This window comes from Manacus candei, unplaced genomic scaffold (genome assembly GCF_025592945.1).
Source record: "Manacus candei isolate 608988 ecotype Guabito, Panama unplaced genomic scaffold, ASM2559294v1 h1tg000255l, whole genome shotgun sequence".
Taxonomy (NCBI): Eukaryota; Metazoa; Chordata; class Aves; order Passeriformes; family Pipridae; genus Manacus; species Manacus candei.
Window position 1 is genome coordinate 27044 of NW_026138303.1, and position 26060 is coordinate 53103.

General features: G+C 60.6%; 2 protein-coding genes and 2 long non-coding RNA genes across 4 annotated transcripts; 3 read left to right on the top strand and 1 right to left on the bottom strand.

Moving 5' to 3' along the window:
• Positions 1-1391: 1391 nt before the first annotated feature.
• On the bottom strand, positions 1392-19527 carry LOC127464668 (POU domain, class 6, transcription factor 1-like). The gene is given in 11 exon segments (XM_051775103.1): positions 1392-1442; positions 1536-1930; positions 4051-4222; positions 4901-5012; positions 6757-7008; positions 9866-10006; positions 10008-10063; positions 15388-15595; positions 16471-16562; positions 17155-17341; positions 19474-19527. Coding segments are annotated over 10 exon segments (1620 nt in total). The 3' UTR covers positions 1392-1442; positions 1536-1584.
• On the top strand, positions 2988-3322 carry LOC127464662 (uncharacterized). The gene is made up of 3 exons (XR_007901508.1): positions 2988-3024; positions 3082-3132; positions 3251-3322. It is a non-coding gene; the product is annotated as an uncharacterized LOC127464662 (long non-coding RNA).
• LOC127464661 (uncharacterized) lies at positions 3463-4013 on the top strand. Its single transcript, XR_007901507.1, has 4 exons — positions 3463-3548; positions 3590-3788; positions 3883-3913; positions 3988-4013. It is a non-coding gene; the product is annotated as an uncharacterized LOC127464661 (long non-coding RNA).
• A 115-nt stretch (positions 19528-19642) lies between the features above and the next one.
• On the top strand, positions 19643-23090 carry LOC127464660 (uncharacterized; the record flags this gene model as incomplete). The annotated part of the gene is made up of 9 exons (XM_051775097.1): positions 19643-19654; positions 20778-21000; positions 21094-21180; positions 21291-21345; positions 21448-21486; positions 21598-21968; positions 22445-22476; positions 22539-22701; positions 23042-23090. Coding segments are annotated over exons 1-9 (1031 nt in total), but the record flags the coding sequence as incomplete, so codon positions are not given.
• Positions 23091-26060: the final 2970 nt, after the last annotated feature.

Below are 26060 nucleotides of genomic sequence, written 5' to 3' on the forward strand. Positions count from 1 at the left end.
GGGCACCGGGCGAGCTCCGCCGCTCCTCCCCCACCCCAAAACCCGGCAAAAAAGGGAAAAGGAAAAGAAAAAAGAAAAATACTGTTTATTTCACACCACTACATCAAGTGCATTAATCTGCCGTGCCCCCCCCCGCAGGGTCCTCCCCGTCCCCCCCAAAGCGCCCCCTCCCCGTCGCTCCCCGGGCTGGAGACCCCTCGGGGGGGGGGGGGGTGGCTGCTCCCTCTGGGGGTTCATCCCCCCAAAAACCCGGGGAGTGCAGCGATGTCCCCAAAGTGCCACCCGCGGGATGTCCCCAAGGTGGGGGGGGCACCCCCAGAAGCCCCTCAGGAGGTTGGGGGGGTCCCCAAAATCAGCGTGGGGAGGACACGACTCGGGGGTCCCACACCCCCCCCCCGGGAGCTGCGCCGCTGCCTCAGAAAGGCGGGGAAAGGGGCAAGACCCGGGAAATGGAAAGCACTGATTTTTTTGGGGGGGGGGGGTTGGGGGAAGGGGACACTTGGGGGGCAGGAGAGATGGGGGAGGGGTTGACACCACACCTGGCACAGGTGGGGGACGCGCCACGCGAACACTCGCAGGTGACGCGTGAGCCGAGGGGAGGGGGGGACAGGCGGGGACAGAACGGGGGGGCAAAGGGGGGGGAGCAGCGGCCAAAGTGCTGATGGAGGGAGGGGGGACACGGGGGGGACACACGGGGGGGGACACATGGGGGGGACACACGGGGGGGACACACGGGGGGGACACACGGGGGGGACACGGGAGGGACACACGGGGGGGACACACGGGGGGACACACGGGGGGGACACACGAGGAGGGACCGGGGGGACACACGGGGGGGTGCAGGGCACGTGGAAGTTGTTAAAGGGCTGGAACAGGTACAGGCACAGGGGGATGGGCACAGGTGAGGGACAGACACAGGTGGGCACAGGTGGGCACAGGTGACAGAGGGACAAACCCAGCAGTTTGTCTCCCAAAGTGCTGCCGGGGCTAATGGGGGACGTGGGGGGGCTCCCAGTGCTCCCAGTTCAGGGCACGTGGGAGAGGTTGGGTGGGGATGGACACGGGTGGGCACAGGTGGGGCTGGACACAGGTGGGCACAGGTGACAGAGGGACAAACCCCGCGGCCAAAGTGCTGCCGGCAGGAGCCGGGGGGGTCACACCCGGGGGATGGGGGGTCACACCCGGGGGATGGATGGGGGTACCCCCGGGGGATGGGGGTCACACCCAGGGGATGGATGGGGGTCACACCCGGGGGATGGGGGGTAACCCCGGGGAATGGGGAGTACCCCCGGGGGATGGGGGTCACAGCCGGGGGATGGATGGGGGTACCCCCGGGGGATGGATGGGGGGTCACTCCCGGGGGATGGGGGGTACCCCCGGGGGATGGGGGTCACAGCCGGGGGATGGATGGGGGGTACCCCCGGGGGATGGATGGGGGGTCACTCCCGGGGGATGGATGGGGGGTATCCCCGGGGGATGGATGGGGGGTACCCCCGGGGGATGGGGGGGTCACACCGGGGGATGGATGGGGGTACCCCCGGGGGATGGATGGGGGTACCCCCGGGGGGGTTCCCGTGGCCCCGCTCAGGGCACGTGGAAGACGTTGAGCTTGCTGGTGTTCTTGAGGGTCTGGCGGCGGTTGCAGAACCAGACCCGCACGACCTCGCGGTCGTAGCGCAGCTCCTGCGCGATCCGCGTGATCTCGGGCCCCGTGGGCAGCGCGTTGCGCTCGAAGTGCGCGTTGAGCGCCTCCAGGGCCTGGGGGGTGAAGGACGTGCGGCGTTTGCGCTTCTTGCCCGGCTCGCCCCCCACGAAGTCGAGGAGGTGCTGCTGCCCCTCCCGCTGCCGCTGCTCCGCCTCCCGCAGCCACTTCTCCAGCACCGGCTTCAGCTTCTGCGCGCTCTTGGGCGTGATGTCCAGCTTCTCGAACCTGGGGACACGGGGACACTGAGGGGACACCGAGGGGACACTGAGGGGACACTGAGGGGACACTGGGCGTGATGTCCAGCTTCTCGAACCTGGGGGGACACGGGGACACAGAGGGGACACTGAGGGGACACTGAGGGGGGATGTCCAGCTTCTCAAACCTGGGGGGACACGGGGACACTCAGGGGGGACACTGAGGGGACACTGAGGGGACACTGAGGGGGACACTGAGGGGGGATGTCCAGCTTCTCGAACCTGGGGGGACACAGGGACAACGGGGACATTGAGGGGACACTCAGGGGGGACACTCAGGGGACACTCAGGGTGATGTCCGGCTTCTCGAACCTGGGGACACGGGGACACTCAGGGGGGACACTGAGGGGACACTGAGGGGGGATGTCCAACTTCTCGAACCTGAGGGGACACGGGGACAACGGGGACACTGAGGGGACACTCAGGGGGGACACTGGGCGTGATGTCCAGCTTCTCGAACCTGGGGACACGGGGACAACGGGGACACTGAGGGGGGACACTCAGGGGGGACACTCAGGGGGGATGTCCAACTTCTCGAACCTGGGGACAGTGGGGACAGTGGGGACACTCAGGGGGGACACAGGGGACACTCGGGGGGGACACAGGGGACACTCGGGGGGGATGTCCAGGTTCTCGAACCTGGGGACACGGGGACAACGGGGACACTGAGGGGGACAGTCAGAGGACACTGAGGGGTCACTGGGGGGTCACAGGGAGGTCACAGGGGGGTCACAGGGGGGTCACAGAGGGGTCACAGGGGGGTCACGGGGGGTGTTGCATCCCCTTAAACCCAGGGGGGTCCCGGGGGTCAAAGGGGTCAAAGGGGTCAAAGGGGTCAAAGGGCCCCTCAGGGATGAGGGACAAGGGGGGACCCTGAGGGGTTGGGCAGCCTCTGCCATGGCCCCGCCCCTGCCCCAGGTGTGTTACCTGTCCCCAGACCCGCCCCAGGTGTGTGTTACCTGTCCAGGTGTGTGGTACCTGCCCCAGGTGTGTGTTACCTGTCCAGGTGTGTCGTACCTGCCCCAGGTGTGTGTTACCTGTCCAGGTGTGTGGTACCTGCCCCAGGTGCGTGGTACCTGCCCCAGGTGTGTGGTACCTGCCCCAGGTGTGTTATCTCTCCAGGTGTGTGTTACCTGTCCAGGTGTGCAGTACCTGTCCAGGTGTGTGGTACCTGTCCCAGGTGTGTCCTGGGTGTGTGTTACCTGTCCAGGTGTGTGGTACCTGTCCAGGTGTGTCCTGGGTGTGTGTTACCTGTCCAGGTGTGTGGTACCTGTCCCCAGACCCGCCCCAGGTGTGTGTTACCTGTCCAGGTGTGTGTTACCTGCCCCAGGTGTGTGTTACCTGTCCAGGTGTGTTACCTGTCCCAGGTGTGTCTTGGGTGTGTGTTACCTGCAGATGGCCGACTGGCTGTAGGTGTGTTGTTACCAGTCCAGGTGAGTTGCCTGCAGATGACAGACTGGTTGTAGGTGTGTTACCTGTCCAGGTGTGTCCCAGGTGAGTTACCTGCAGATGGCCGACTGGCTGTAGGTGTGTGTTACCTGTCCCAGGTGTGTCCCAGGTGTGTGTTACCTGTCCCAGGTGTGTCTCAGGTGTGTGTTACCTGTCCCAGGTGTGCAGTTACCTGTCCCAGGTGTGTTACCTGTCCCATACCTGCAGATGGCCGACTGGCTGTAGGTGTGTGTTACCTGTCTCAGGTGTGTCCCAGGTGTGTGTTACCTGTCCCAGGTGTGTGTTACCTGTCCCAGGTGTGTCCCAGGTGTGTTACCTGCCCAGGTGTGCAGTTACCTGCAGATGGCCGACTGGCTGTAGGTGTGTGTTACCTGTCCCAGGTGTGTCCCAGGTGTGTGTTACCTGCCCAGGTGAGTTACCTGCAGATGGCCGACTGGCTGTAGGCATGTGTTACCTGTCCCAGGTGTGTCCCAGGTGTGTGTTACCTGTCTCAGGTGTGTCCCAGGTGTGTTACCTGTCCCAGGTGAGCAGTTACCTGCCCAGGTGAGCAGTTACCTGCAGATGGCCGACTGGCTGTAGGTGTGTGTTACCTGTCTCAGGTGTGTCCCAGGTGAGCAGTTACCTGCCCAGGTGAGCAGTTACCTGCAGATGGCCGACTGGCTGTAGGCGGGCCCCTCGGTGGCCGTCAGCGCCTGCCCCACCTGTGTCTGGGTCAGGCCCAGCGAGAGCCGCCGCAGTTTGAAGTTCTTGGCGAATTCCCGGATCTCCTCCAGGTTGATCCCGTCCTCCTCCGCCCCGGGGGGCGCGGGGGGCTCTGGGGGGGCACGGGGGGGGACCCTCTGCCAGGGACCCTCTGCCAGGGACCCAAATCCCTCTGCCCAGGGACCCCAAATCCCAAAATCCCTCTGCCCAGGGACCCCAAATCCCTCTGCCCAGGGACCCTCTGCCAGGGACCCCAAATCCCAAAATCCCTCTGCCAGGGACCCCAAATCCCTCTGCCCAGGGACCCCAAATCCCTCTGCCCAGGGACCCCAAATCCCCAAATCCCTCTGCCCCCGAGATCCCAGACCCCAATATCCCTCTGCTCAGGGATCCCAGACCCCAATATCCTTCTGCCAGGGACCCCAAATCCCAAAATCCCTCTGCCAGGGACCCCAATCCCTGTTATCCCTCTGCCCAGGGACCCCAAATCCCAATATCCCTCTCCAAGGGATCCCAGACCCCAGAATCCCTCTGCCCGGGACCCCAAATCCCAAAATCCCTCTCCCAGGGACCCCAGACCCCAAAATCCCTCTGCCAGGGATTCCAGACCCCGATATCCCTCTCCCAGGGACCCCAAATCCCAAAAGCCCTCTCCCAGGGACCCCAGACCCCTCCCAGTGGGTCCCAGTCCCCATCATCCCTCTCCCAGTCCCCATTATCCCTCTCCCAGTCCCCGTTATCCCCGTCCCAGTGCTCCCAGTGCTCCCAGTGCTCCCAGTCTGGCACTCACTGGCCACCAGCTGGCTGACCGTGGGGGTCTCGGGGCCGGCCGGGGGGGTCGGGGCCACCTTGGCCCCCGGGCTGGGGGTGCCCCCGGCGGGGGCGGGTTGGATGGGCTGGACCTGGGGGGGACAGACCCAAACTGGGACCCCCCGAGCCGGGACTGGGGCCGGGGGGACACTGGGGGCACTGGGAGGGGCACTGGGGGCACTGGGAGGGGCACTGGGGGGCACTGGGGGCACTGGGGGAACTGGGGGCACTGGGGGGGCACTGGGGGCACTGGGGGGGGCACTGGGAGGGGCACTGGGGGCACTGGGAGGGGCACTGGGGGGCACTGGGGGCACTGGGAGGGGCACTGGGGGGCACTGGGGGGGCACTGGGAGGGGCACTGGTGGGGGCACTGGGGGAACTGGGGGCACTGGGGGTCCCACTGGGGACATTGGGGGCACTGGGAGGGGCACTGGGGGCACTGGGGGGGCACTGGGGGCACTGGGGGCACTGGGAGGGGCACTGGGGGTCCCACTGGGGGCACTGGGAGGGGCACTGGGGGCACTGGGGGGGCACTGGGAGGGGCACTGGGAGTCCCACTGGGAGTCCCACTGGGGGCACTGGGAGGGGCACTGGGGGCACTGGGAGGGGCACTGGGAGGGGCACTGGGGGCACTGGGGGCACTGGGGGTCCCACTGGGGGCACTGGGGGCACTGGGGGTCCCACTGGGGGTCCCACTGGGGGTACTGGGTGACCATGGGGCACGAGGGGGCACCTGGGGGTGCTCTGGGGGTCCCAAAACCACGCAAGGGGGTCCCAAAGGTGTCCTGGGCATGGGGCCCCATCCCAGGGGGGCTCCTGTGTTCCCCAAACCACCTGTCGAGGACCCAAAGGTGCTCAGGTGCCCCCAAATCCACCTGTCCGGGTCCCAAAGGTGTTTGGGGGTCCCCAAACCCACCTGTCCGGGTCCCAAAGGTGCTCAGGGGGCTCCTGAAGCCACGGGGAGGGTCCCAAAGGTGCTCGGGGGGGGTCCCAAAGCCACCCCGAGGGTCCCAAAGCCCCGTGGCCGTGACACACCTCGGTCTGGGGGGGGCTCAGGGTTCACCTTGTTCTTGGGGGGGTCTCAGGGGGGCTCAGAGGGGTCCCCAGGGAGCGCGGGGGGTCGAGGCTCACCTCGCTCTTGGTGGGGGGCCGGGGGATCTCGGGGGGTCTTGGAGGGGGTTTTGGGGGGTCTCGGGGCTCACTTTGCTCTTGATGGGGGTCTCGGGGGGGTCTCGGGGGGGTCTCAGGGGTCTCAGGGGGTCTCAAGGGGCTCAGGGCTCACCTCACCCTTGACGGGGGTCTTGGGGGGGTTCTCAGGAAGCTCAGGGCTCATCTCACTCTTGATGGGGCTCTTGGGGGTCTCAGGGGGTCTCGGGGGGTCTCGGGCGGGCTCAGGGTTCACCTCGTTCTTGAGGGGGCTCGGGGGGCTTCGAGGGGTTCCCAGGGAGCTCAGGGCTCACCTCGCCCTTGACGGGGCTCTCAGGGGGTCTTGGGGGGTCTCAGGGCTCACCTCGCTCTTGACGGGGGTCTCGGGGGGTCTCGGGGGGCCTTGGGGGGTCTCGGGGGGGTCTCAGGGGTTTCAGGGGGTCTCGGGGGGTCTCAGGGCTCACCTCGCTCTTGACGGGGGTCTCGGGGGGTCTCAGGGGTCTCGGGGGGTCTCAAGGGGCTCAGGGCTCACCTCACCCTTGATGGGGGTCTCAGGGGGCCTCAGGGGTTTCAAGGCTCGTCTCACTCTTGACGGGGGTCTCGGGGGGTCTCGGGGCTCACCTCGCTCTTGACGGGGATCTCGGGGGGTCTCGGGGGGTCTCAGGGGTCTCGGGGGGTCTCGGGGCTCACCTCGCTCTTGACGGGGGTCTCGGGGGGGCCGCCCTTCTTGCCGGGGGTGGGCGCGGCGGGGGCGGCGCTGACGGTGGCCGCGGTGGCCACGCCGGTGGCCACTCCGGTGGCGAGCGTGGCGATCACCTGGCCCTGCGCGTTCAGCAGCAGCTGCGGCGTCACCGGGGTCACCTGCAGGCTCGGGGGGGGCGGCGCGGGGGGGGCCGCGGCCACCCCGGGGGGGGCCACGACCCACGGCAGAGTCCCGATCACCTGGGGGGGACACAGAGGTGGGGGGGACACCGAGATGGGGGGGGCCGATCACCTGGGGGGGACATAGAGGTGGGGGGGACACAGAGGTGGGGGGGACACAGAGATGGGGGGGGCCGATCACCTGGGGGGGGACATAGAGGTGGGGGGGACACAGAGGTGGGGGACCCGATCACCTGGGGGGGGGACAGAGGTGGGGGGGACACAGAGATGGGGGGGGGCGGAAACACCCGGCCTGGGGCAGGGGGGACACACCGGGAGCAACCGGGACCCCCCCGAATGGGACAAGAGGGGCACCGGGACCCCCCGGATTGGGCACAAGGGGCACTGAGACCCTCCAGATGTGACACAAGGGACACTGGGACCCCCCTGGATGTGACACAAGGGGCACTGGGACCCCCTGGATGGGACAAAAGGGGCACTGGGACCCCCCTGGATGGTCACACAGGGCACTGGAACCTCCCAAATGGGACAAATGGGACACTGGGACCCCCTGGATGGGACAAAAGGGGTATTGGGACCCCCCAGATGGGACACTGGGACCCCCTGGATGGTCACACCCTCCCCCCTGCCCCAGGAGTCCCCCAGGGGTCCTCAAATTCCCAAATCCAGGCCCTGGAATCTGCCCAAAGTGGAGCTGCAGGTGAGGGGGGGGGGATTGGGAAACTGGGCAGGGATTGTGTGCAGGGAAAGGGGGCTGGGATCTGATCCAGGGAAACTGAGGCTGGAATTCTGGTCCAGGGAAACTGAGCCTGGGATTGTGTCCAGGGAAAGTGAGGCTGGAAACTTCTCCAGGGAAACTGAGGCTGGGATTGTGTGCAGAGAAACTGAGGCTGGAAGCTTCTCCAGTTAAACTGAGGCTGGAATTTTGTCCAGGGAAACTGAGGCTGGAATCTAGTCCAGGGAAACTTCTCCAGGGAAACTGAGGCTGGAATCTCACACAGGGAAACTGAGGCTGGAATCTTATCCAGAGAAACTCAGGCTGGGATCTCATAAAGGGAAACTGAGACTGGAATCTGGTGCAGGGAAACTTCTCCAGGGAAACTGAGGCTGGGACTGTGTCCAGGGAAAGTGGGGCTGGAATCTGATCCAGGGAAACTGAGGCTGGAATCCAGTCCAGGGAAACTGAGGCTGGGATCTTATCCAGGGAAACTGAGGCTGGGATCCTGCTTGGGGAAACAGCCTGGGATTGTGCCTGGGAAAAGCAAGGCTGGGATCCTGCCCAGGGAAACTCAGGCTGGGATCTCATACAGGGAAACTGAGGCTGGAATCTGGTCCAGGGAATCTTGTCCAGGGAAACTGAGGCTGGACTCGGGACCAGGGAAGTTGGGATGTGGCCCCGGGCTCCGTGTGACCCCAGGGTGTGACCCCAGGGTGTGACCCCAGGATGTGACCCCGGGATGTGTCCATGGGATGTGTCCCTGGGATGTGTCCATGGGATGTGTCCATGGGATGTGTCCATGGGATGTGACCCCAGGATGTGTCCCTGGGATGTATCCCCGGGATGTGTCCATGGGATGTGACCCTGGGATGTGACCCTGGGATGTGACCCCAGGATGTGTCCCTGGGATGTGTCCCCGGGATGTGTCCATGGGATGTGTCCCTGGGATGTGACCCCAGGATGTGTCCCCAGGATGTGTCCCCGGGATGTGTCCATGGGATGTGTCCATGGGATGTGACCCCAGGATGTGTCCATGGGATGTGACCATGGGATGTGACCCTGGGATGTGACCCCAGGGTGTGACTCCAGGGTGTGTCCCTGGGATGTGTCCCCGGGATGTGTCCATGGGATGTGTCCATGGGATGTGACCCCGGGATGTGTCCCTGGGATGTATCCCCGGGATGTGTCCATGGGATGTGACCCCGGGATGTGACCCTGGGATGTCCCTGGGATGTGACCCCAGGATGTGACCCCAGGATGTGTCCCTGGGATGTGTCCCCGGGATGTGTCCATGGGATGTGTCCCTGGGATGTCCCCAGGATGTGTCCCTGGGATGTCCCCGGGATGTGTCCCCGGGATGTGTCCATGGGATGTGACCCTGGGATGTGTCCCTGGGATGTGTCCCCGGGATGTGTCCCCAGGATGTGTCCCCAGGATGTGTCCCCGGGATGTGTCCATGGGATGTGTCCATGGGATGTGTCCATGGGATGTGACCCCAGGATGTGTCCCTGGGATGTGACCCCAGGATGTGCCTCCCGCATTCCTGTGGCCCCCAGGACGTGTCCCCCGGGCCGGGCTGGGCCCGTCCCATCCTTACTAAACTGGAGTGATTAACCCGTCCTTAATAAACCAGAGTGATTAACCCATCCTTACTAAAACAGAATAATTAACCCGTCCTTAATAAACCGGAATAATTAACCTGTCCTTAATAAACCAGAGTGATTAACCCGTCCTTACTAAACCGGAGTGATTAACCCGCAGTAATTAACCCATCCTTGCTAAGCCGGAGTGATAAACCCGCAGTAATTAACCCGTCCTTGCTAAGCCGGAGTGATTAACCCGCAGTAATTAACCTGTCCTTACTAAGCTGGAGTGATAAACCCGTGGTAATTAACCTGTCCTTACTAAGTTGGACTCATTAACCCGCGGTAATTAACCTGTCCTTACTAAGCTGGACTCATTAACCCGCGGTAATTAACGCGTCCTTGCTAAACCGGAGTGATTAACCCGCGGTAATTAACCCGTCCTTGCTAAGCTGGACTAATTAACCCGCGGTAATTAACCCGTCCTTACTAAACCGGACTAATTAACCCGCAGTAATTAACCCATCCTTGCTAAGCCGGACTAATTAACCCGCGGTAATTAACCCGTCCTTGCTAAGCCGGACTAATTAACCCGCGGTAATTAGCGCGTCCTTACGATGCCGGGGTTAAAGGCCAGGCCGGCGAGCGGGGCCTGCAGGGTCAGGGGGGTCTGCGCTGCCCCCGCGGGCTCCTTCGGGGGGGTGGGCGCCGGGGGGGGCTGCGGCAGCAGCGGGGGCTGCCCGGGGGGCGGGGGGGGGGGCCCGGGGCGCCGGGACCGCCGGGACGGCCGGGAGGGGGCTCAGCACGGCGGCGGCTGCGGAGAGAGGGGACAGCGTCAGTGGGGGACAGCGGGGGGGGACAGAGCCCTGAACACCCCTGAGTGACCCCCCTGAACACCTGAACCACACCTGAACCACCACTGAACACCCCCGAGTGAGCCCTGAACACCTGAACCAACCCTGAACCCCTGAACACCCCCCGAGTGACCCCCCTGAACACCTGAACCACCCCTGAACACCCCCCGAGTGACCCTTGAACACCCCGGAGTGATCCTGAGCACCTAAACCACACCTGAACACCCCGGAGTGCCCCCCCTGAACACCTAAACCACATCTGAACCACCCCTGAACACCCCGGAGTGACCCCTGAACACCTAAACCACCCCTGAACACCCCGGAGTGACCCCTGAACACCTAAACCACACCTGAACACCCCTGAACACCCCCCGAGTGACCCCCCTGAACACCTGAACCACACCTGAACACCCCCCGAGTGACCCTTGAACACCCCGGAGTGATCCTGAGCACCTAAACCACACCTGAACACCCCGGAGTGCCCCCCCTGAACACCTAAACCACCCCTGAACCACCACTGAACCTCCCCTGAACACCCCCGGAGTGACCCCTGAACACCTAAACCACACCTGAACACCCTCCCGAGTGACCCCTGAACACCTAAACCACCCCTGAACCACCCCTGAACACCCCCGGAGTGACCCCTGAGAACCTGAACCACACCTGAACCCCTGAACACCCCCCGAGTGCCCCCCCTGAACACCTAAACCACACCTGAACCACCTCTGAACACCCCCCGAGTGCCCCCCCTGAACACCTAAACCACATCTGAACACTCCTGAACACCCCGGAGTGCCCCCCCCGAACACCTAAAGCACACCTGGATACCCCTGAACACCCCGGAGTGACCCCTGAACACCTAAACCACACCTAAACCACCCCTGAACACCCCCTGAGTGCCCACTGAACACCTAAACCACCCCTGAACACTCCGGAGTGTCCCCTGCACACCTGAGCTACCCCTGAACCCCCCTGACTGCCCCCTGCACTCCTAAACCACCCCTGAACACTCCTGAACACCCCGGAGTGACCCCTGAACACCTAAACTACCCCTGAACACACCCGGAGTGATCCTGAGCACCTAAACCACACCTGAACCCCTGAACACCCCCTGAGTGCCCCCTGCACACCTAAACCACCCCTGAACCCCCCCCTGAGTGCCCCCTGCACACCTAAACCACCCCTGAACCCCCCCCTGAGTGCCCCCTGCACACCTGAGCTACCCTTGAACCCCCCTGAGTGCCCCCTGCACTCCTAAACCACCCCTGAACCCATGAACACCCCCAACTGCCCCCTGCACACCTACACCGGGGGGACCCCGGGGAGACCCCCAATCCCCCCTGACTGCCCTGACTGCCCCCTGCACACCTACACGGGGGGGACCCCGAATCCCCCCAGTCCTGCCCTGACTGCTCCCCCCCCCCCTACACTGGGGGGACCCCGAACCCCCCCTGAGAGCCCCCCCCCACCTACCCTGGGGGGGCACCCGGGGCACCCCAAAACCTCCCTGCCCCCCACCCGGTCCTGCCCTGACTGCCCCCCCCAACACCTACATCGGGGGGGCACCCCGGGCGCCCCAAAACCTCCCTGGACACACCTGGGACAGGTCCAGGGTCCCTCAGGGCACCCCCGTGGGGGTTGATCACCCCCCATCACCTGCAGGTGTGTCCCCCCCCTTGGGGAACCTCACCTGCTGTGGGAGGGGCCACACCTGGACCCCGAATCTACATCAGGGGTCACACCTGGGACCCCGAATCTACATCAGGGGTCACACCTGGGACCCCAAATCTGCACCAGATACTACACCTGGACCCCAAATCTACATCAGGGGTCACACCTGGGACCCCAAATCTGCACCAGGTACTGCACATGGAGCCCCAAATCTGCACCAGGGGCCACACCTGGAGCCCCAAATCCATACCAGGTACCACACCTGGAGCCCCAAATCTACATCAGGTACCACACCTGGAGCCCCAAATCTACATCAGGTACCACACCTGGAGCCCCAAATCTGCACCTTCTGCCACATCTTGAGCCCCAAATTTGCATCATGTAGCACACCTGGAGCCCCAAATCTTCAGCAGATCCTGCATTTGGAGCCCCAGGGGCCACACCTGGAACCCCAAATCTGCACCAGATACTACACCTGGAGCCCCAAATCTGCACCAGGGGTCACACCTGGAACCCCAAATCTACATCAGGTACCACACTGGGAGCCCCAAATCTACACCAGGTGTCACACCTGGAGCTCCAAATCTCGAGCCCCAAACCTCCACCAGATCCTGCCTCTGGAGCCCCAAATCTGCCCCAGGGGCCACACCTGGAGCCCCAAATCTCTACCAACACCTGGAACCCCAAATCTACATCAGGTATCACACCTGGAAACCCAAATCTACATCAGGTATCACACCTGGAAACCCAAATCTACATCAGGGGCCACACCTGGAGCCCCACATGTAGAGCATGTGGCTCACCTGGAGCCCCAAATCAACACCTTTTATATCCCAATTCTCCAAATTCAGGACCTCTCCTGCATTCAGGTGCCACACCTGGAGCCCCAAATGTGCACCTTCTGCCACAGCACGAGCCCCAAATCTGCACCTTTTATACTCCAGTTCCCCAAACTCAGACCTCTCCTGCATTCAGGTGTCACATCTGGAGCCCCAAATCCACACCAGGTACCACATCTCGAGCCCAAAATCTGTACCAGATGCTCTACCTGGAGCCCCAAATCTGCACCAGGTACCACATCTTGAGCCCCAAATCTGCAGCCCCAAATCCCCACCACATACTGGATTTGGAGTCCCAAATGTGCATCAGATACTACACCTGGAGCCCCAAATCCACACCAGGTACCACACCTGGAACCCCAAATCCACACCAGGCACCACACCTGGAGCCCCAAATCCACACCAGGGGCCACACCTGGAACCCCAAATCTGCATCAGATACCACACCTGGAGCTCCAAATCTCAAGCCCCAAATCTCCACCACATCCTGCATTTGGAGCCCCAAATCTACACCAGGTGCCACCCCTGGAGCCCCAAATCTGCACCTTCTGCCACATCTCAAGACCTAAATCTGCAGCCCCAAATCTCCACCAGATACTAAACCTGCAGCCCCAAATCTGCCTCATTTGCCACATCTCGAGCCCCCAACCTCCAGCAGGTTCTGCCTTTGGAGCCCCAAATCTGCACCAGATACTGCACCTGGAGCCCCAAATCTGCACCTTCTGCCACATCTCGAGCCCCAAATCTTGGGACCCGAATCTACACCAGATATTGTAGTTGGAGCCCCAAATCTGCATCATGGGCCACCCCTGGAGCCCCAAATCTTGAGCCCCAAATCTGTATCAGATACTACACCTGGAGCCCCAAATCTATGCCCTTCATACTCCAATTCCCCAAATTCAGGACCTCTCCTGCATTCAGGTGCCACACCTGGAGCCCCAAATCTCAAGGCCTAAATCTCCAGCAGATCCTGCATTTGGAGCCCCAAATCTGCATCAGATACCACACCTGGATCACCAAATCTACACCAGGGATCACCCCTGGAGCCCCAAATCTCGAGCCCCAAACTTCCAGCAGGTACTGCCTCTGGAGCCCCGAATGTGCACCACACACTTCACCTGGAGCCCCAAATCTGCACCTTCTGCCACATCTCGAGCCCCAAATCTGCATCAGGTACCACATCTGGAACCCCAAATCTGCAGCAGATACTGCACCAGGAGCCCCAAATCTGCAGCAGGGGCCACACCTGGAGCCCCAAATCTGCACCTTCTGCCACATCTTGAGCCCCAAATCTCCACCAGGTACTGCATTTGGAGCCCCAAATCTACAACGGGGGCCACCCCTGGAGTCCCAGATCTGCATCTTCTGCCACATCTCAAGCCCTAAATCTGCAGCCCCAAATCTCCACCAGATACTAAACCTGCAGCCCCAAATCTGCACCTTCTGCCACCCCTGGGCCCCCAAATCTCGAGCCCCAGATCTCCACGAGATCCTGCATTTGGAGCCCCAAATCTGCACCAGATACAACACTTGGAGCCCCAAACCTACACCTTTTATATTCCAATTCCCAAAATGCAGGAGTTCTCCTGCATTCAGGTGCCACACCTGGAGCTCCAAATCTGCATCAGGGGGCACACCTGGAGCCCCAAATCTGCATCAGATACTACACCTGGAACCCCAAATCTACATCCTGTGCCACCCCTGGAGCCCCAAATCTGCACTTTCTGCCACACCTGGAAGCCCCAAATCTGCCCCAGGGGCCACCCCTGGAGCCCCAAATGTGCCCCAGGGGCCACACCTGGAACCCCAAATCTACACCTTCTACCACATCTTGAGCCCTAAATCTTGAGCCCCAAATCTGCACCAGATTCTGCATTTGGAGACCCAAATCCACACCAGGTATCACACCTGGAGCCCCAAATCTGCATCAGATACCACACCTGGAGCCCCAAATCTCGAGCCCCAGATCTGCACCAGACCCTGCATTTGGAGCCCCAAATCTGCACCAGGTACCACACCTGGAACCCCAAATCTACATCAGGTACCACACTGGGAGCCCCAAATCTACACCAGGTGTCACACCTGGAGCCCCAAATGTGCCCCAGGGGTCACACCTGGAACCCCAAATCTGCACCTTCTGCCACATCTTGAGCCCTAAATCTTGAGCCCCAAATCTGCCCCAGATTCTGCATTTGGAGACCCAAATCCACACCAGGTATCCCACCTGGAGCCCCAAATCTGCATCAGATACCACACCTGGAGCCCTAAACCTGCACCAGGTACTGCACCTGGAGCCCCAAATCTGCATCAGACACCACACCTGGAGCCTCAAATCTGCACCTTCTGCCACCCCTGGAGCCCCAAATCTCGAGCCCCAGATCTGCCCCAGACCCTGCATGTGGAGCCCCAGATCTGCCCCAGGCCCTGCATTCAGAGCCCCAGATCTGCCCCAGATCCTGCATTTGGAGCCCCAGATCTGCCCCAGACCCTGCATGTGGAGCCCCAGACGTGCCCCAGATCCTGCATGTGGAGCCCCAGATGTGCCCCAGATCCTGCATTCGGGGCCCCAGATCTGCCCCAGACCCTGCATGTGGAGCCCCAAACGTGCCCCAGACCCTGCATGTGGAGCCCCAAACGTGCCCCAGACCCTGCGTTTGGAGCCCCAAACATGCCCCAGATCCTGCATGTGGAGCCCCAGATCTGCCCCAGACCCTGCATGTGGAGCCCCAAACGTGCCCCGGCTCCTCCTGCCGCCCTGCCCGGGCCGGGGTTACCTGCCAGGCTGGCGACGGGCGGTTTGAGGAGTCCCGGCAGCGCGGCCAGCGTTGCTGTGGGGATTGTCACCACGAGCGCGGGCTGGGCTGGCAGCGGCCCCGCCACCTGACCTGCAACACTGATGGGGATAAGAAGAGGTTGAGTAACTGTCCCTGCCGGAACCATTACTCCCGTCACACCCGTGGCTAAGCTTTCCTGAGCCAACACCTGCGGAGAGAGATGAGAGTTGAAAAGAGAGAAGACAGAACATCAACGCCCGGGCAAAAGCAGCGCGCGGGGACAACCCCCAGCCCCCCACCCCAAAAACGGGACCCCCCCGGGGACAAACCCCCCCAGCCCCACACCCCAAAAACGGGACCCCCCCCCCGGGGCCAAACCCCCCCAGCCCCACACCCCAAAAACGGGAACCCCCCCGGGGACAAACCCCCCCAACCCCACACCCCAAAAACGGGAACCCCCCCGGGGACAAACCCCCCCAGCCCCACACCCCAAAAACGGGAACCCCCCCGGGGACAAACCCCCCCAGCCCCACACCCCAAAAACGGGAACTCCCCCGGGGACAAACCCCCCCAGCCCCCCCCCAGTGAGCCCGCGGCGGGGAGGGGCACGGGGAGACCCTCTGGGGGGGTTGGGGACGATAAAGGGGGTGCCCCTCTTAGCTGGAGACCCCCCCGCCCCGTGGGGAGATGGGGGGGACAAAGGGGGGCCCCCTGAGCTGCTCTGGGGGGGGATAAAGGGGGATCCCCCTTAGCTGGAGACCCCCCCCCCTCTGCGGGGAGATGGGGGGGGAACTCCGTTAAGGGGGGGTACCTTGGGGTCTGGGGGGGGATAAAGGGGGATCCCCCTTTCCTGGCAACCCCTCCTCTGTGGGGAGATGGGGGGGGCTCTGGGGGGGCTCTGGGGGGGGCTCTGGGGTCCCTCCCCCCTCCCGGGTCTGTGGAGACCCTTCTGTGTGTGGCCCCCCCTCCCCCGGCCCCCCCTCCCCGCGGGGCCGTGGGGGGGACACGGGGGGATCCCCCCTCACCCGGCGACCCCCCCACCCCCCGGGGGTCCCCCCGTCCCTGTCCCGTGTCCCCATTTACCTGCGGGGGGGCCTGCAGGGCCAGCTGGGGCACGGGGGGCGGCCCCGGGGGGGGCACCGGGGGGGGCGACGCTGGGGCCACTTTGGGCTGACCTGGGGGGGACACAGGGGGGGTCAGGGGGGCGGGGGGACCCCAAATTCTGCCCCCCCGGGGAAGGTACACCCCCACAGGGTGAGGGGGGCGGGGGGACCCCAAATTCTGTCCCCCCGGGGAAGGGACACCCCCCATACAGTGTGGGGGTGAGGGGACCCCAAATTCTGCCCCCCCGGGGAAGGGACACCCCCACAGGGTGAGGGGGGCGGGGGGACCCCAAATTCTGCCCCCCCCCCGGGGAAGGGACACCCCCACAGGGTGAGGGGGTGAGGGGACCCCAAAATCTGCCCCCCCAGGGAAGGGACACCCCCCACACAGTGTGGGGGTGAGGGGACCCCAAATTCTGCCCCCCCGGGGAAGGGACACCCCCACAGGGTGAGGGGGGCGGGGGGACAGGGGAGGGGACAGGAATGGGACAGGGAGGGGACAGAAAAAGGGGGGACCCGTGACAGGACAGGGGACAGGACAGGGGACAGGGGAGGGGACACGGGGCAGGACCAGGGGAGGGGCTCAGGGGCACCCAGGGAATGACCCCGGGCAGGACAATCCGGGGGCACCCCACGAACGTTCCCTGGAATGGGGGTCTCTCACCTGCCACCTCCCCTCCGGTCGAGTTCGGGGTGCTGGGGGGACCCTCCTCCCCCCCGGGGGGGCCCCCCTGTCCGGGGGCTCCCCCCGCCCCCCCCCCGGCGGTTTTGGGGTCCCCCTGGGCCGGGAGGGGGGTGTCCACCCCCACCTCCAGCACCCGGATGGTCTCGTGGCCGGACATGACGATCACCTGCAGAGAGACCCCAAAATCAGCCCGGGGGGTCCCCCAAAATCAGCCCGGGGCTGTGTCCCCCAAAATCAGCCCGGGGGTGTCACCCCCAAAATCACCTCGTGGGTGTCCCCCCCCAAAATCAGCTCAGGGGTGTGTCCCCCAAAATCTGCTCGAGGTGACTCCCCCAAAATCAGCTCAGGGTGCCCCCCAAAATCAGCCCGGGGGTGTCCCCTCCCTCTGGCTGCCCCCCCAGGAGTCCCCCCACCCCCCGGGGCTGTTTTGGGGTGCAGAGCTCCCCTGGAGGGAGGGCTGGGGGGTCACAGCCCCCCCAACTCTGGGGCACCCACAGGTGAGACCCCGAGAGGGTGAAATGCTGCAGCCCCCCCAAAACAGGGTCTGTACCCCAAAAACAGGGTCTGTACCCCAAAACTGGGCCTGTAGCCCCTAAACAGGGCCTGTACCCCAAAAACAGGGTCTGTACCCCAGAAACGGGATCTGTACCCCAAAAACAGGGTCTGTACCCCAAAACAGGGTCTGTACCCCAGAAACGGGATCTGTACCCCAAAAACAGGGTCTGTACCCCAAAACAGGGTCTGTACCCCAGAAACGGGATCTGTACCCCAAAAACAGGGTCTGTACCCCAAAACAGGGTCTGTACCCCCAAAACAGGGCTGGTACCCCAAAACAGGGCTGGTACCCCAAAACAGGGTCTGTACCCCAAAACTGGGCCTGTACCCCAAAACAGGGTCTGTACCCTAAAAACAGGGTTAGCACCCCAAAACCAGGGCTGGCACCCCAAAACAGGGCCTGTACCCCAAAATGAGGCTGGCACCCCAAAACCACGGACTGTAACACCCAAACATGGACTGTACCCCCAAACAGATCCAGAAACCCCCAAAACAGACCCTGCACCCCAAAACAGACCCTGCACCTCCCAAACAAACCCTGCACACCCAAAACAGACCCTGAACCCCCAAAACCAGACCCTGAACCCCACAACAGACCCTGCACCCCAAAACAGACTCTGAACCCCCCAAACAGACCCTGCACCCCCAAAACAGACCCTGCACCCCAAAACTGACCCTGAACCCCAAAACAGACCCTGAACCCCAAAAACAGACCCTGAACCCCAAAACAGACCCTGCACCCCAAAACTGAGCCTGCACCCCAAAAACAGACCCGGCACCCCAAAACAGACCCTGCACCCCAAAAACAGACCATGAACCCCAAAACAGACCCGGCACCCCAAAACAGACCCTGAACCCCAAAACCAGCCCCAGGATCCCCAAAACAGACCCTGCACCCCAAAACAGACCCTGAACCCCCCAAAACAAACCCAGCACCCCCAAACTGACTCAGCACCCCAAAACACACTCTGAACCCCAAAACAGACCCAGGAAGCCCCAAACAGACCCTGAACCCTGAAAACAGACCCTGCACCCCAAAAACAGACCCAGGAACCCACAAACAGACCCTGAACGCTGAAAACAGACCCTGCACCCCCAAAATAGTCCCTACACCCCAAAACCAGACCCTGAACCCTGAAAACAGACCCTGCACCCGAAAACCAGCCCCAGGATCCCCCAAAACAGACCCTGCACCCCCAAAACAGACCCTACACCCCAAAGACAGAATCTGTACCCCAAAACCAGACCCGGAATGCCCCAAAACAGACTCTGAACCCCAAAAATAGACCCAGCACTCCCAAAAACAGACCCTGCACCCCCAAACAGACTCCATACCCCCCAAAACAGAATCTGCACCCCCAAACAGACCCCATACCCCCCAAACAGCCCCTGCACCCCAAAACAGACCCCATACTCCCCAAACAGCCCCCGCACCCCAAAACCAGCCCCAGGATCCCCCCAAACAGCCCCTGCACCCCAAAACAGACCCCAAACCCCAAAACCAGACCCTGCACCCCCCAAACAGACCCTGCACCCCAAACAGCCCCTGAACCCCCAAACAGACCCCATACCCCCCAAACAGACCCTGCACCCCAAACAGCCCCTGAACCCCCAAACAGACCCCATACCCCCCAAACAGCCCCCGCACCCCAAAACCAGCCCCAGGACCCCCCAAACAGCCCCCGCCCCCCAAAACCAGCCCCATTCCCCCCAACCAGCCCCCGCCCCCCAACCCCCCCGTACCTGCTCGTTGACCGTCAGCAGCGGCTCCGGGGGCTGCCCGGGCCGGGGGTCCATGCTGGGGGCACGGGGGGGGCACGGGGTCACTCCTGCCACATCCTGGGGGGACAGGGGGGGTCACCACCGGGGACGGGTTTGGGGGTCCGCAGAGGGACAGGGAGGGGCTGTCACCATGAGGGGACGGGTTTGGGGGTCCCCGAGGGGACAAGGAACCACCCAGGGAGGGGTTGGGGGGGCCCCAGGAGGGGTTTGGGGGTCCCCAGGAGGACAGGGACGGGCTGTCACCTCCTGGGGACAAGTTTGGGGGTCCCCAGGATGGGTTTGGGGGTCCCCAGTGGGACAAGGATGGGGTGTCACCATGAGGGGATGGGTTTGGGGGTCACAAAGGGGACAGGGAGGGGCTGTCACCTCCTGGGGAGGGGTTTGGGGGTACCCAGGGGGGGTTTGGGGGGTCCCTAGGGGGACAGGGATGGGCTGTCACCTCCTAGGGGTGGGTCTGGGGGTCACAAAGGGGACAGGGACGGGCTGTCACCATCTAAGGACAGGTTTGGGGGTGCCCAGGAGGGGCTTGGGGGTCCCCAGGACGGGTTTGGGGGTCCCTAGGGGGACAGGGATGGGCTGTCACCTCCTAGGGATGGGTTTGGGGGTCACAAAGGGGACAGGGACAGGCTGTCGCCTCCTGGGGAGGGGTTTGGGGGTCCCCAGGAGGGGTTTGGGGGTCCCCAGGGGGACAAGTCGGTTCTTGGGGTCCCTCTCAGCCCCTTTGAACACCCCAAAAACCACCTAAAAACCTAAACCCTAAAACTGGGACCCCAAACTGGGACCAGGACCCCAAACTGGGACTGGGACCCCGAACTGGGATCCCAAACTGGAACTGGGACCCCAAACTGGGACCCCAAACTGAGACTGGGACCCCAAAGTGAAACTGGGACCCCAAACTGAGACTGGGACCCCAAACTGGGACCCCAAACTGGGACTAGGACTGGGACCCTAAACTGGAACTGGGACCCCAAACTGGAACTGGGACCCTAAAATGGAACTGGGACCCCAAACTGGGACTGGGATCCTGAACTGGAACTGGGACCCCAAACTGGAACTGGGACCTCAAACTGAAACTGGGACACCAAACTGGGACTGGGACTGGGACCCTGAACTGGGACTGGGACCCCGAACTGGGATCCCAAACTGGAACTGGGACCCCAAACTGGAACTGGGACCCCAAACTGGAACTGGAACCCCAAACTGGGCCTGGGACCCCAAACTGGGACTGGGACCCCGAATGGAAAGGGGAAAGGGGAAGGGGGAAGGGAATCCCGCGGGGTTTGGGGTCCCGGGGACTCACCCCCCGTTTGCTCCGGGCTGAGGGACCCTCCTGCAGGACACGGGGCCGGGGGGGCTCCTGCGCCCCGGGACGGGCTCCAAGCTCTGGCTTTGGGGCTCCCGAGTTTTGGGGCTCCCGAGTTTTGGGGCTCTGGCTTTGGGGGCTCCTGAGTTTTGGGGCTCCGGCTCTCGGGGTTTCAGCCTTCCCGGGTTTCAGAGTTCCAGGTTTCAGGGTTCCCAGGTTTCTGGGTTCTGGCTTTCTGGGATTCCAGGCTCTGGCTCTCTGGGTTTCTCAGTTCCCAGGTTTCAGGGTTCCTAGGATTCAGAATTCCCAGGTTTCAGAATTCCCAGGTTTCCAGGCTCTGGCTCTCTGGGTTTTGGAGTTCCTGGGTTTCAGAGTTCCCAGGTTTCAGGGTTCCCAGGATTCCGAGCTCTGGCTCTCTGGATTTTGGGGCTCCCAGGTTTTGGGGCTCTGGCTCTCTGGGATTCAGCGTTCCCAGGTTTCAGGGTTCCCAAGTTTCACGCTTCCCAGGTTTCTGGGTTCTGGCTCTCTGGGTTTCCTGGCTCCAGCTCTCCGGAATTCCGTGCTCCAGCTCTCCGGGGTTCTGGGCTCCCAGATTTCAGGGCTCTGGCTCTCTGGGATTTCTGGCTCTCCAGGTTTCAGCGTTCCCAAGTTTCAGGGTTCCCAAGTTTCAGGTTCCCAAGTTTCAGGGTTCCCAAGTTTCAGGGTTCCCGAGTTTCAGCGTTCCCAAGTTTCAGGGTTCCCAAGTTTCAGGGTTCCCAAGTTTCAGGGCTCCCAAGTTTCAGGGTTCCCAAGTTTCAGGGCTCTGGATCTCCAGGATTCCAGGCTCTGGTTCTCTGCATTTCAGCGTTCCCAGGTTTCAGAGTTCCCGGGTTTCAGAGTTCCCAGGTTTCAGTGTTCCCAGGTTTCAGGACTCCCAGGTTTCAGAATTCCCAGGTTTCAGGGTTCCCAGGTTTCAGGATTCCCAGGTTTTGGGGTTCCAGCTCTCTGGAATTCCATGCTCCGGCTCTCAAGGTTTCAGTGTTCCCAGGTTTCTCAGTTCCCAGGTTTCAGGGCTCTGGATCTCCAGGATTCCAGGCTCTGGCTCTCCAGGTTTCAGAGTTCCCAGATTTCAGTGTTCCCAGGTTTCAGAATTCCCAGGTTTCGGGGTTCCCAGGTTTCTGGGTTCCCAGGTTTTGGGGCTCCGACCTCCGGGGTCCTGGCTCCAGCTCTCTGGAATTCTGTGTTCCAGCTCTCGGGGTCTCTGGGCTCCCAGTTTTCCAGGCTCCCTGGGTTTGGGGGCTCCTGGGTTTCGGGGTTCTCCAGGATTCCGAGTTCAGGGCTCCGGCTCTCCAGGTTTTGGGGTTCCAAGCCCTGGCTCCCTGGATTTCGGGGCTCCTGGGGTTTGGGGCCCTGGTTCTCTGGAATTCTGGGTTCCGGAGTTTCCGGGCTCTGGCTCTCTGGATTTTGGGGCTCCCAGGTTTCAGGGCTGTGGTTCTCTGGAATTCTGGCTCCGGCTCTGGAATTCCATGCTCTGGCTCCCGGGTTTTGGGGTGTCAGGTTCTGGCTCTCTGGGTTTTGGGGTTCCCAGGTTTCAGGGTTCCCAGGTTTCAGGGTAGCAGCTCTCTGGAATTCCGTGCTCTGGCTCTCCAGGTTTCGGGGTTCCCAGGTTTCAGGGTTCCCAGGTTTCAGGGCAGCAGCTCCCTGGAATTCCGTGCTCTGGCTCTCCGGGTTTTGGGGTTCCCAGGTTTCAGGTCTCCAGCTCTCTGGGGTTCCGGCTCTCTGGAATTCTGTGCTCCAGCTCTCTGGATTTTGGGGCTCCTGGGTTTTGGGGCCCCAGGTTTCCGGGTTTCAGGGCTCTGGATCTCCAGGTTTCGGAGCTCTGGCTTTCCGGGGTTCTGGGCTCCCAAGTTTGGCTTTATGGGATTCCAGGCTCTGGCTCTCTGGCTTTTGGGGTTCCCAGGTTTTAGGGCTCCGGCTCTCCAGGTTTTGGGGTTCTGGCCCCAGTTGTCAGGGTTTTGGGGTTCCCGGGCTCTGGCTCTTTGGGTTTTAGGGCTCCCAGGTTTTGGTGTTCTGGCTTTATGGGATTCCAGGCTCTGGCTCTCTGGGTTTTGGGGTTCTGGCCCCAGCTCTCTGGGTGTTGGGGTTCAGGGCTCCAGCTCTCTGGCTTTTGGGGTTCTGGCCCCAGCTCTCTGGGTGTTGGGGTTCCCGGGTTTCAGGCTCTGCCTCTCTGGGTTTTGGGGTTCCCAGGTTTTATTGTTCTGGCTTTATGGGATTCCAGGCTCCGGCTGGAATCTGGGTTTTGGGGTTCCCAGGTTTCAGGGCTCCAGCACTCCGGGTTTTGGGGTTCAGGGCTCCCGCTCTTCAGGTTTTGGGGTTCCGAGCTCCAGCTCTCTGGGTTCTGGGGCTCCCCGGTTTTGGGGTTCCAGTTTTTGGGGTTTTGGGGTTCAGGGCTCCAGCTCTCCGAGTTTTGGGGCTTCAGGCTCTGGCTCTCTGGGTTTTCGGGTTCTCAGGTTTTGGGGCTCCGACTCTCCAGATTTTGGGGTTCTGGATTTGGGGCTCCCAGGTTCCAGGGCTCCGACTCTCTGGCTCTCTGGGTTTTGGGGTTCGGGGCTCCAGCTCTCCAGGTTTTAGGGCTCTGGCTCTCTGGGTTTTGGGGTTCGGGGCTCCAGCCCTGCCGAGCTCCCTCCAGGTTTTTGGGGCTCCCCGGGTTGAACTGGGGGGGACAGAAAAGCTCCAATTTCATCCCAGAACCAACCCCGGGAGCCCCAAGATCCCCCCAAACCCTCCCTCCTCACTCCCAAGGGATGGAGGAGTTCTGGGAAAAGGCGACTCCGGCAGGAGAAGCGGGAAAGGGAAGGGAAGTGTCGGATTTCCTTGGAATCTGGGGCGGCAAAGGGATGGAACCTCCCCATTATCCCCTAAAGGGATGGAACCTCCCTGTTCTCTGTCCCCTAAAGGGATGGAACCTCCCCGTTATCATCCCCTAAAGGGATGGAACCTCCCCCTTATCCCCTAAAGGGATGGAACCTCCCCGTTATCATCCCCTAAAGGGATGGAACCTCCCCGTTATACCCTAAAGGGATGGAACCTCCCCGTTATCATCCCCTAAAGGGATGGAACCTCCCCGTTATTGTCCCCTAAAGGGATGGAACCTCTCTGTTCTCTGTCCCCTCCCCATTCCCTGTCCCTTCCCACTCTCTGTCCCCTCCCCATTCTCTGTCCCCTCCCCACTCCCTGTCCCCTCTCTGTTCTCTGTCCCCTCCCCATTCCCTGTCCCCTCCCCATTCTCTGTCCCCTCCCCACTCCCTGTCCCCTCCCCACTCTCTGTCCCCTCCCCACTCTCTATCCCCTCCCCATTGCCTCTCCCCTCCCCATTCCCTCTCCCCTCCCCATTCCCTGTCCCCTCCCCATTCCCTCTCCCCTCCCCATTCTCTGTCCCCTCCCCATTCCCTCTCCCCTCCCCATTCCCTCTCCCCTCCCCATTCCCTGTCCCCTCCCCATTCCCTGTCCCCTCCCCATTCCCTCTCCCCTCCCCCATTCTCTGTCCCCTCCCCACTCTCTGTCCCCTCCCCACTCCCTGTCCCCTCCCCATTCCCTGTCCCCTCCCCATTCCCTCTCCCCTCCCCATTCTCTGTCCCCTCCCCACTCTCTGTCCCCTCCCCACTCCCTGTCCCCTCCCCCATTCCCTGTCCCCTCCCCACTCCCTGTCCCCTCCCCATTCCCTGTCCCCTCCCCACTCTCTGTCCCCTCCCGGCCCGGCCGGAGCCAAACTGGATTTATTCTGGAGCAGCAAAACACTGGGGAGGGAAAACCAACCCCAAATCCCAAAATCCCGGGATTTCTCTCCCTGTGGGAGGAGATTCGACAAGGGGTGCGTGGGGGGGAGATAATTAATGTATAACAATTAGAATTATTGTATAATAGATATTATTATTTTATATGTATAATTTATTATATATTACTATATAATAAATATTATTATTATATATTATTTATTATATATATTATTATAAATTTATTATTATATTATTATATTGTTAATATAATATATTAATTAAATATGTATTTATTTTATAATATAATATTAATTAAAATCTATTAATATGATATATAATATATATTAATTAAAATATATTATTAACATGCTATATGATATAATTATATATTAGAATTATATTTTATTATATTATATACTATTGTAATATTATCATTAAACTTTATTATATTATTACATATATTATTATTTATAGTTATTATATATCATACTATATATTAATTATATATTATACATTATACATAATATATTATATTAATTATATATAATGATTATATAATGACAAGTTAAAAATATAACTAATTATATATAACAATTATTATATTTAATATATAATATATATTAATATATTATATATATTATAAAATATATGTTATTATAATAATGTTAATAATGTTAATAATGATAATTAATAATAATATATATAAAAATAATGTATAATAATGATGATAATAATAATAATAATGAATAATAATAATGTATAAGAATGTATAATAATTAGGCAGGTAATAAGACGTTGCCTCCTCCCGTGGCAAATCCCAATTTCTCACACTTTTTTGGGTTTTTTTGGCAAGTAATGGGACAAATAACTCCCCCAGCTGGTGGCGAGGAGCAGCGACAGATGGGGGGAAGGAAAATAATCCTCAAAGTATTCCAAAATCCAGGAATTATAATGGTTAAAATATTCCCAAATCCAGGAATTACAATGGTTAAAATATTCCAAAAATTCTAATCGTTAAAATATTCCGAAATCCAGGAATTCTAATCGTTAAAATATTCCGAAATCCAGGAACTATAATGGTTAAAATGTTCCGAAATCCCGGAATTATAACGGTGGAAATATTCCAAAATAAAAGAAATATAATCATTAAAATATTCCAAAAATTATAATCGTTAAAATTTTCCAATATCCAGGAATTATAATGGTTAAAACATTCCCAAATCCAGGAATTGTAACGGTTAAAATATTCCCAAATCCAGGAATTACAACGGTTAAAATACTCCCAAATCCAGGAATTACAACGGTTAAAATATTCCCAAATCCAGGAATTGTAACCGTTAAAATATTCCCAAATCCAGGGCAGAGGGGGGAAAAGGGACGGGAAGGAAGTCTGGGATGTTCCCGCCCTCCCCCGGGGGTTTAATTAAGCGTTAATTAAGTGTTAATGAGGCGGATCCAGAGGGGAGAGAAACCCCCACAGGTGAGTCCGA